We start from the raw sequence: 11,065 nt of genomic DNA on the forward strand, positions 1-11,065 counted from the left end.
ATCTGTAAGGTCAGCAGTTCAAAACCACCAGCCACTCTGTGGAAGAAAGATGGGGCTTTCTACTCTCGTGAAGTCTCAGAAACCCACAGGGGCAGCTCTACCCTCCTCAAAAGGGTCACCTTGAGTCTGAATCGATTTGAATCGGTTTGATAGCAGTGAATTTGGTTTTGAGAATAGCTGTAGGACAATGGATTTTAATGGCCAGGGGGTGGCAATTAAGAGAGTAATTTCTTTTCGGAAAGAGGGTGGTAGATCGTTTGGGGGCCTGTGTTCTTGGATAAACTTCAGGCCTAAATAGGCCCCCAAGGACCCAGCGTGCAGGACCCCGGTAAGAAAGAAAACTTCCATAGCCTCCTGGACCAACCAGTCGGGTCGACGCTTCCAGGACACTCCTTCCCTGGAAGAACCATCTGTGCATCTTCCCGGGGCTCCTGCTCCCCACCAGCCACTCAGGCCTTGGCCCTGGGAAGGAAGGCTGGCCGGGATCAGGCCTGGACCCCTCCTCTTCGCTCTCCACCAACTAGGCTGCTGCTGTTAGCTGCCCTCCAGTCTGCCCTGATGCTGACAGGAAGCGTTGTGCCACCCCCATGATGGGCTGTGGACTGGACCGCTGGGCTCCATGGGGTCACTGGCTGATTTTCGGGAGCAGATCTCCAGGCCTTTCCTTTGAGTCCATCTTTGTCTGGAGGCTCTGCCGACAGCGTTCAGCATCACAGAAGTGCACCCCTGAAGGGCAGGTGGGGACTGCCCGAGGTGTCGTGGCTGAGATGGAAACTCGGGTCTCCCACCTGGCAGGTGAGCACTCTCCACTGAACACACTGGCCTGTTCAACGGCTGCAAGAACAGCAACTCCAGGCTTCCTACGCACCGTCGACTGCCCTCGGCACTGATGTGTATCAAACCACTCGATGCTAATACACTGCTGCCAACCAGTGGCACTGTTATCTTACCTATCATCCTGCTGTGGAAACTAAGGCACAGTGAAGCTAAGTCTCTTACCCAAATCATGTTTATTAGTAAATGATGGGGCCAGGGCTGACCTCCCGGGAGGCTAGCTGTGAGCCTGCCTGAGGATGTGGGTTTACTCCGGGGCAGTACAGGTAGTCCCCGACTTACGCCCACGGGGATCCATTCTGACAACCTCATCATGCACTGGCACATAAGTAGAATCCCCCTTTTTTTTTTTTTGGTTTAAGTTTGCATCATTATCGAATTTTTGTGATCACTGTCTTTATAAGCCTGATCTTTGTTTGTCTTTAGGGGATGGTAACATGACATAACCTGTTGGTCTGTTTTAATTCATGCCTACATCTTACAAACAATAAGACGTACCCCTCCATCGCCCTCTAAAAACAAAACCAGGCCGTCCATTCATAACTCAAATATGCTGTAAGTCAGGGACACCCGTAAGAACGCGGTCAGCAGTCCCTGTGGATCTGGGACAACCATGTTGAGAACAAGCGCACACGTGTGCTACATGCAGCACCCACCAGGCCCAGCTCGGAAGGAGCCCGAGGAGGTGGGTTCTGCCTGGCCTGGTCTGGCCAAGCAGGGAAGTGTGTGGGCTCTGGGCAGCCTGAGATTAAGACCTGGCTCCTCTGGGCACTAACTTAGGACCACCTTCCTGTTTCATTGTCCTCCCTGGCTTGGGAGGGTGGGCGTGGGGGTGCACTGAGGTCCTGGCACCCCTCTTACCTGCATGATAAGGATGCACATTCCCACCGTGCCGAGCACGTGCTTGTGGTCATCAAACCACATCTTCACCTTCTCGTAGCAGCCCTGCGGGGCAAGGATCACATGGTGAAGGTCCTGCCCAGCACCCACCTCATATTCCCCCCTCAGCTCCTGAGCCCACCCCTGGTCCTAATAAGCCCCACTGCACAGCCTCAGGTCCCCCCCCGCCCCCCCCTGCTCTTCCAGCTGTGGGTCCTGCCTGTTAGCTACAGTCCCAGGCAGCCCTCCCTCTTCACATAGGGTGTGTGTGTGTGTGTGTGTGTGTATGTGTGTGTGTGTGTGTCACAAGGCCGTCCTCACCGTTTTCCACAGGGGGTTGGTGGTATTCCGACCACAGCCCTGGGAGTTCTCCATGCAGCAGCGGTCTGGAACCATGTTCTCCCCCAGCACGGGGAACCAGTCCGTGTAGTCAGTGACACCGCAGCACTGCATCTGCCAGCAGGGTGCAGAGAGGGCTGTTCAGAACATGCCCGGAGCAGGGTCCACCTGTCCAGGACCCAGCCCCACCCTCCTCTGGCCCCACCCCATCTGGGCTCGCCTTTGTGGGAGGAGGGAAGGGCTATGGGCCCCTCCTTTGTGCCCCACAGGGAAGGCGGGGGCTGCAGCAGCGCTAGGCTTTGTGAGTCCTCCCAGGAGCGGCCAGCTGGCCCAGCAACAGCCCCTCCCAGTGCTTCAAAATGGGGTGTCTGTAGAGACGTGTTTTATTCTTCACACCAGCGCCTCTTGGCCTGAACCAGGCACCAACAGCGAGGACAACCTGTTCTTAACAGAAAGCCTGTGGCCTGTCCAGGAGCTTCAGAGAGCAAAGGCCAGACTGTCCGCCCTTAGTAATTACTCCCTGAGCTCGCCCGCCGCCCCATTTGCTGCTGTGTTCAGGCCACGGTCATGGCTGGGTGGCCAGCTGACCCAGCCACGCAGGCAGATGGCGCCCTGGGGCTTAGTTCCCCACGGGCTACAATTCAGAAGGCGTGGGCTCCCCCAGCTCCCTCCCCTGGGTCAAGAGCCCAGAGCCCCCACTGGGCTGAGGCCCCACACAAGTGGGCTGAGACGCGGGCAGGCCTGACCTCAGCCTGGATGATGTTCCAGGCGTTCTTGAGCCCCACGTTGTTCTCCGTGTTGTACAGCAGCAGGCCCTCCTTCAGGTCCTTCTGGGCATTCTCATTCACCTGTTAGGCGAGGACAGACAGGACAGGCTGGTGAGGACCAGGTGGCTGGAGGGGAGAGGCTAGGCTGGAAGACCCGCCCACCACGAAGGCCCTGTTGGTCCGGGGGCTACTCAGAGAGGATGTGGGTTCTGGCTTCCAGCTCAGGCCTGCGGTCCTCCCTGATGGATGTGCCACTGACCCCCAGGGGAGCTAAGTTCTTAGGGCTAGGGCTGGAATACCAGTAAAGAAACAGCCGGAGCGAGCTCCTCATCTGCTCAGGCCCACCCTGTGGCCCATGCCTAGTGTCAGGCCTCTGCCTCGCTAGTCAAAACAGCCCCACAAGACACGTACAACGGGCTGGTGCTGTGTTAGATGCAATTTTACAACCGTTTACAAAACTACGCCCTAAATGTGAGGGAGTGGTTGCATCGGGCAGTGCACGGATCCAGTCTCTGTTTCCTCACCTGTAACGCCTGAATACCAGGATCTACCCCAGCGGTTCTCAACCTGGGGGTCGAATGACCCTTTCACAGGGTTGCCCGATTCATAACAGTCACAAAATTACAGCTATGAAATAGCAACCAAAATAATTTTATAGTTGAGGGGGTCAGCACCGCCACATGAGGAACTGTAGAAAGGGTTGCGGCATCAGGAAGGTTGAGACCCACTGATCTACCCCATGGGGAGAAAGGAAAGTGCTCGTACAGTGAGCTGAGAACAGAGCTAGCAGTGCAAAGGAGTCACTCAGTACCCGTTGTGACTTCTCCCCTCTTACAAGTGCAAGACCAGGGGAGGGCGATTTCCCATTGTAACAATGCCTCGAACGTGCAGGGAGTGGCTTGAGCAGTGACTTCAAGAACCCAAGGGACAGATACTTAGGTCTTGGATGAGCACATTGCCATGGGCCAATGATGGTGGCCCTCTGTGACAGGGCAGAACTGCCCCGGAAGGATTCCACAACTGTAAATCTTTAGAGAAACAGTAAAAACCCACTGTTATTCGGTCAATTGTGACTCATCACAACCCTCTCTAGGATTTCCTCTACGTCTTTACAAGGAGCCCTTGGTGGCACAGTGGTTGTGCTTTGGGCTACAATCTGCAAGGTCAGCAGTTCGGACCCACCAGCCATTCTGAAAGAGAAGAATGAGGCTTTCTACTTCCATAAAGAGTCACAGTCTCGGAAGCCCACGCAGACGGCTTTACCCTGTCCTACAGGGTCGCCGTGAGTCAGAATCGACTGGGTGGCAGTGAGTTTGATTTGACTTTGGTACATCTTTACAGGGGAAGACAGCCTCATCTTTCTCCCTTGGAGCCCCTGGCAGGTTTGAACCACAATCCTTGCGATTAACTGTCCAGTGCTTACCCATCAGTGCCAAAGCAGATGGCTACATTTTCCTCCCAGGGGCAGCTGGCAGTTTCAAACTGCTGACCTGTCAGTGGGCAGTTGCATGAGCACTAACTACCCCACCACCACCGATCGAGTAAGAGACAGACACTAACTACCCCACCACCACCTATCGAGTAAGAGACAGACACTAACTACCCCACCAACACCGATCATCGAGTAGGAGACAGAGTGCGGCTGCGGAGCACTGGCCAGTCACTCCAGGGGGCACTAATAATGAGTGTCTCCCATCTGACAGCAAACTACCCCGAAGGGTGAGCTCACCAGTGGTCACCCCCATCTTCCTGAACTTGAGGAGTAGGCTGAGCCGAGGAAGAGCCACTCTGTTTGCCAAAGTCTCTAGAAAAGGCCCTGCCCTACTTACCAGCACCATCTGGAAAGTTCACCTTGTTTTCTGATGGATAACCCACTTATCACTCAGCCCATCACCTGGGGTGGGGATGGGGGGGGGGCAGTCTGAATCCATCAGGTGCTGCCACCGACCGACGCTTGAACCACTTGCGGTGGTAGGAGCTTGCTACGGAAGCCCCTTCTGCCCCTCGGTGATTTCAAATATTCCCCGTCCTACAACTACACAAAATACGTGTCGCTCTCATTGGCTGCACCACAATGCTGCCCCTCTCCCAGCAAACCTTCCGTCTGGGCCTTCCCTGGGGGGGTCTCACCCTCCTGACCCCAGCATCCTCCTCACAGCTGCCAGCTTGTTCCTCTGTTCAGGGAAAGGCCCCGACGTTACCTGGCCCCAGCCTCCAAGGGCTACACCATTCCATATGCCAACCCCCCCCCCCCCCCCCCCCCCCCCCCCCCCCCCCCCGCCGCCTTCCTGTCGTGCTTACCTTGTCCATGTAGACAAAAAACAGGATCAGTAAGATCAGCTCTGCTAGGAGGATGACCAACAGAATGATGAAAAACTGGAAAGCAAAGACACAGGTGTGGGCACCTGGCAGTGAGGCCAGGGACGGGGTGCCAACCAGGGCTGTGGGGAGGGAGGGGGGCACACTGCACCCAGGGCAGGGACTGCCAAGGTCACGGACCCCCAAGGAAACCCAGGGAGCTACGGGAGGAAGATGAAGTGGACAGCTGATCGAAGGAGTGGGCGAGTCAACTAGGGTAGGGGCAGCCAATCACGAGGAAGATGGGTGTGGTTGGGCACAGAACATTCGAGAAGCAATGTCTGTGGGCACCGCGGTGGCCTGAGTGCAGGGAGCTCCAGCCTGCGGACAGAGGGCTGGGGTACCTCCCACTCCCACTTACACTGAGCAGGAGGCACTTGTTCTCCTTGATGGCGCCCAGGCAGCCGAGGAAGCCGGTCACCATGACAATGGTGCCTATGGCGATGACCAGGTTGGCAGCAGACAGCGAGGGGAAGCTGGGGGAGAACGTGGCGAAGTTGCCCTGCGACACGGAGAGCCAGATGCCCACTCCAAGCAGCCCACAGCCACAGAGCTGGAGAGAAAGGGATGGTCATTAGACCCACAAGGATCCTAGAGGTGGCCCCAAGCCACGACATTCAAAAGAGGCACAGACAACTGGGTGTGGGGGGGGGGGCGGGAGACGGGTCACATCTGGCCTCAAAGAAGTGGCCCCGGTTCTGGTCACAAGACAGAGTTGTGTCGGTCAGGTGACCTGGACATCCTCCAAAGTGCCTCTCTGTGTCTCAGTTTCCCCACCTGGCAAGTGGGATAGTACCAGCTTCACAGATCTTACGGGGTCTCAGAGGGCTGCAGTGTAAGGACCCCAGAGGGCACAGGCCTTTGAAACGCCAGTCCAAGGAGCCGGCCACCATGAGCGGTGGAGATCACCCCACCTGACTGAGAAGAGGAGGGCAGGGCGCAGCAGGAAGGAGGCACAGGGAGGGTCTCCTGTTGCTCTGACCACAGGGACCACCTGCCCACTCTTCTCAGATGCCCAGGGAACAAATTCCTAACATGCGCAGACAGGAGCGCACGCACTGCTGCCTGGGGGCAGGCACGGTGCCCCTCACAGCCTTCCCCATCTATCGAGCTTGGCATTATTGCCGCCGCGGCCCTATTCTCCTCAACAGCACCCCTGGGGCCACCGACGCCACCGGCTCCACCTGGCGAGGCCTCGGTTTTGCTGGCTGCAAATTTCCACATCTGCTTTATTTTATGCTCCATAGAGCGGACAGCCCCCACCCCACTCCGTCTGCCCGCTCAGGGAAGTTTGCTGAGTCTGAGGGGCCAATCCATCAGTCAGCCAATACTTATTGAACCCCTGCAGCGGGAACGGGCCTCCGCCAGAAAAGCCGCAGCTGATTCAGAGACCTGCCTTCCTGGAGGTTGGGTGGGGGAGCAATCAAGAATGTACCTGGAGCAGGTAACTGCTACAGGGGTTCAGAGGAAGCCCTCGCTGTGCTGGTTAGCAAGGCCAGTGGGGAGCAGGCCACCCCTCAGGAGCCAGAGGAACTGGGGCAGTGGAGGCAAGGTGCTGGGAGCCACAGAGGGGGACTGGACTCTGGCTCTCACTCGTCCTGCTGTCCCCCTGCACGCTCATCTTACGCAGACTGAGGCCGCCGCCACCCCCGCCGGATGGCTGTGCATGGGTCAGCGAGATGGGACAGGCAGTGTTGGAGGCCAGTCAGGCCCAGCTCCCAGGGGCAGCATTCCCCAGCGGATCCTACGCGCCTCCTGCTCTCAATTCCTCACGCTCCGCGCCGAGGAGGAAACGCAGGTGCACTGGGTGGCCTTCTGTCCCTGCACCCCAGAGGGACCAGCCACACACATGGGAAGAGGAGGGGAGGAGGTAGAAGGGACCCTCTGGAGATAGCATCTCCACCCTCCTTCAGTCCACAAATCCAAACGGAGCACCCGGCTTCTGATGTGCCGGGCCCTCTCCCAGCTGCCAGGAAGGCAGCGGAGAGCAGGATGGCAAAGGCCCCCACCCCCTAGACCACCCAGCACACACCCATGGCCCACATGGGTCAGAGGGGATCTGGGCTCCAGACCGCTGTCCCAGGCTGGTTTCTGGGCACGTCAATGACCAAGCCTTTCTTTTGCGGCATCTCTGGTGGGCTTGAACCTCCAACCTTTGGGGCAGCAGCCAAGCAGTGAGTCCCAGGTGCTCAGTCGCAGACTCTCGCAGAGGCACCCTTACCAGAGCAGCAGACATAGAACCGAATCCCAAGCACCAATAGGTAAGGAGTCCGAAAGTGACTGGTGCCCAGGGAAGGCCTCTCAGCAGAGAGACTGTTTGCAGAGGGGCCGCGTACAGAGTGGGCAGGGAGTAAAGTCAGTAACTAGGGAGGTGGCCAGGATAGAGCCTCGGGGTGGGGGCTCGAACACAGCTCGCTATGCTCACAGACACGGGGAGGGGTGGGGAATCCGAAGTGGGGGCATCCGTGGGACAGACGGGGGCCTTTGCATCACTCTGTGAAGGAAAACTGGATGCTGTTCTTGGTGTGGGGAAGCCCCTGGAATGGGGTTGGGGGTGTGATCCAGGTTAGGCCAGGGGGCCCCCTGGACATGGAGGGTACGGTCAGGGTGAGGGGGGCCAGCAGAGCAACCAGTGACATCGCAATGCCTCCGTGTATCAGTGAACACCGCTGGACCCAGGCGTGAGTGGGCGGCGCTGACGCAGGGTGGCAAAGGGGATGGGAGGTATGTGGAGCCCATGCCCCAGTCCCCGACAAGGCAGAGCCGCCTGGTGCCTCCTTTGAGGAACAACTGGGTCAGGGCACAGCCACAGGCACCCAGGCTCAGAGCGAGCCCCCAGCTCTGCAGGGCTGTGGGTGCCACCCCTCCCTGCAGCCGCCAGGTGGCACTCCAGGCCGGCTCAGCAGTGGAAACTTATTAGCCCAGGGCACTTGTCACATTGTAACTTCCTTCAAATCTGGTCAGTCCCGATGCTGCCTCTTCAATTTTTCTTTCATGAATCATGCCGTGGGGAATGCACGGTCTTCATGCTCAAGATCGATGGCCCTACGAGGCATACTGAGAAAGCCGCCTGTGACAAAGGTGCCCCCAAGCTGCAGGATGCCCCCACCTTGACGCTGGAGACAGTCCACGCCCCTGAATCCCCACCAGACCTGACCGCATCACACGGCGGGTGGGCCAGGTGGGAGTCTTGTCTGTGCTTCTATCCCCCCTTGCCCCTGGGGGGACTGAAGGGGAGGCCTGGGAGCTCCACCGGGGAAACGCTGACAGTTCAGAAATGAGAGCCGGCCGTTTCTCTCACTCTGAAAAGCTGACTCTCTGGCTTCTGACATTCTCCCAGCAGAAGCCTCCAGCCACCACTCAGAGAACCTGGGCGCTGCCCTCTCCCCTGCACCCTCTCTCTCCCTTACGCTGGGTGGATCCCACAGGCCCAAGCCACTGCCTACAGCTGGGGCAGTCTCTGGAAGCGACCTATGACCAAGTCTTCCTCTTAAAACCCCGCTCCCTGTCTCCCACCCCTGTACCAAGGTCCCTGTCTTATCCAACTTCTTCTGAGCCCCAAGGGAATGGGGCCCCTGTAGTGCAATGACGATAGGGTACTGTGCACCCCACAGACACTCCCTGCCCCCTCAGGAGTCTCCTGCGGAAGAGACCCTCCATGCCTCCAGGTAAGACCAGGCCTTGCTTTCAGGGACAAGAAAACCATGGGGCACATGGTGGCCCAGCGGAGACAACACGGGGTTTCTGAGCCTGTGGTCCAGAGCCCCTTCTGCACCACCAGCTCCCTAGGGGGGCTGAAAGGCACCAAGTCGGCCCACCACAGCCTTCTGTCTCCCCCCAACAGACCCACCCCCTGAGATAGTTAAGGTTTATGGTGCCAACCTGGCCAATAAACACATGGATTAACTGAAGGGTGGTGAGATAAATGGCTCGGTGAGCCTTGCTTTTCTAGTTCTCGGGTCTCTTGTTTCCTGATGGTCAGACCAGGGTGCAGTCTGCCTTAGTCAGTTCCCTGCTTAGCTGGCAAGGCTCACTTCCTGCAAGACATCCCTGTGGAGAAGCCGCATGGGCCTACCCCGATGCAGCCCTGGGTGCTGGAGCAGCCCTGTGGAGACCCCTGCCAGCGCTGAGATGCTTACATGCTCACTGATTCATCTTTCCTCCTGCATTTGGCATCATTGCGTGTGTTTTATGAGATGGAGGAGGACTTGTAGACTGGTGTCGGGCATATGGACTAATGTTGGACTTGTGGGCTTGGACAGCACTGGGTTGGGATGCTTTCTTAATGTACACTTACCCTTTATATAAACCTCTCGCTTATATACATATGAGTTTCTGTGGATTGATTTCTCTAGTCTCCCAGACTAACACACCCCTGTCTGCCTCCAGCCTTGCCTCCAGCACAGCCCTTGTAGCATTGCTGGACTCCTCTCTCTAACATGCCCTTTCCTCGTGGGACTCCCCTGGGTTACCCTACGACTCTTTAGCTGTCCTGGCCCAATTTCCCTTAAAATGTGGGATTTGGAATAGATGAGATGGTTTCTAGGGCCCCTCCCAAGCCCCGTCATGTGTGGATCGAAACCAAGGCTGGGGCACATTGCTCATACCCTTGCCCAGTGGCCCTGGACTGCGGGTGGCTTTGCCTGCAGGGGACCTGGCAGCTCGTGAGTTAGTCAGGGGGCTGTGAACCACAGGTCGGTGGTTTAAAAACTCCAGCTGCTCCGCAGGAGAATGCTGAGGCTAGCTGGTCTGTCCCGTGAAGATCTACAGACACTGAAGCCCTAGGGGGGGCCACTAGCAGTGAGAATGGGCCCTATGGCAATGGGGTGCTCTGTTGTTTGTCGGCATGGCTGGTTGTCACGCTTCTGAGCTGGCGAAGGTGGTGCACGGCCATCTCGTGGCCAGAGCCAGAGATGTTGCTGACATCCCGCAATACACCGGATGCCGTCCTGACTGGCGTCTGTTAGCAGCTGCCAACAGCGGGCCTCCACGCTGACCTCGTGGGACGGGGTCTTCTCCTCTTCTCTCCTCTTTATGGAAACCTGTCACCAGGCCCTTCTTCGGCAAAGCCACTGGGGAGTACCAACTGCCAGCCTTTCCGTCAGTGGCTGCTCTCAAACTGCTGGTGCTGCCCAGGGTCCTCAACAAAGACCTTTCCAGCCCCAAAGGCCAAGGGGGCCTAGGTTGAGAAGCCTGTCCTAGCCCCATCCAAGCCAGGTGCCTACCCACTGATCATCAGAGGGAGAGCCTGGTGTCCATCCCACATGGCGGGGGGCCGAAGGGGGGAGCAACAGACCTGGCAGACATGGAATGGAACACAATGGAGAGAGTGTGTGTATATGTGTGTGTGCGCATGTATGTGTATGTATGTGTGTATATGTGACTGTATATACACGTGTATGTGTCCAGGTGTGTATGTATGTATGTGTGTACGTGTGTATTGTACGTGCGTGTGCTGGAACAGGGGGAGTTAGAGGTCGATGGCCTGGTGGGGAGGGGTGGGGATGGGAGGGCGTGGCAGGAGAGCTCCCATGGGGAGGCACCAGAGCCCAGCGCAGGAAGTGGGCAAGCCCTGCTGGGCACTGTCAAAGCCCCATGCCTTCGAGCTTAGCTGGTGACATTGGGGAAAATTCCCGTCCAAAACCAGAGGGTTGTCTCAGCTGAGATGACTGAGCGATAGCCCAGCCCAAGCCAGGAGGAGAATCTAGAGCAAGGCAGAGTGACGCAGGGACCAGCACCCAGCCTGTGTGACCACTGACCAGCCCGAGGTCAGCAGGTCTGCTGGCATAAGCCCCTCTCCAGATGGGGGTGGGCCTGGCAGCCTCCCTGAGTGGCCAGCCTCCCTGGCCCTTACACACACACACACACACACACACACACACACACAC

The 11,065-nt window shown here is 57.7% G+C and overlaps 1 protein-coding gene across 2 annotated transcripts in view; it reads right to left on the reverse strand.

Annotated features, from left to right (window-relative positions):
* TSPAN9 (tetraspanin 9) overlaps positions 1–11,065 on the reverse strand; it is a 245,098-nt gene that overhangs the window by 4,872 nt on the left and 229,161 nt on the right. For both annotated transcript variants that reach the window (XM_045295905.1, XM_030887229.2), the window contains 5 exons: positions 5,539–5,730; positions 5,121–5,195; positions 2,799–2,900; positions 2,035–2,166; positions 1,696–1,779 (listed from right to left, as the gene is read on the reverse strand). In XM_045295905.1, the coding sequence (XP_045151840.1) occupies positions 1,696–1,779; positions 2,035–2,166; positions 2,799–2,900; positions 5,121–5,195; positions 5,539–5,730 (585 nt within the window). The remainder of the gene's footprint in view (positions 1–1,695; positions 1,780–2,034; positions 2,167–2,798; positions 2,901–5,120; positions 5,196–5,538; positions 5,731–11,065) is intronic.

This window comes from Echinops telfairi, unplaced genomic scaffold (genome assembly GCF_000313985.2).
Source record: "Echinops telfairi isolate 266 unplaced genomic scaffold, ASM31398v2 ScPeMD7_6273;HRSCAF=7185, whole genome shotgun sequence".
Classification (NCBI taxonomy): Eukaryota; Metazoa; Chordata; class Mammalia; order Afrosoricida; family Tenrecidae; genus Echinops; species Echinops telfairi.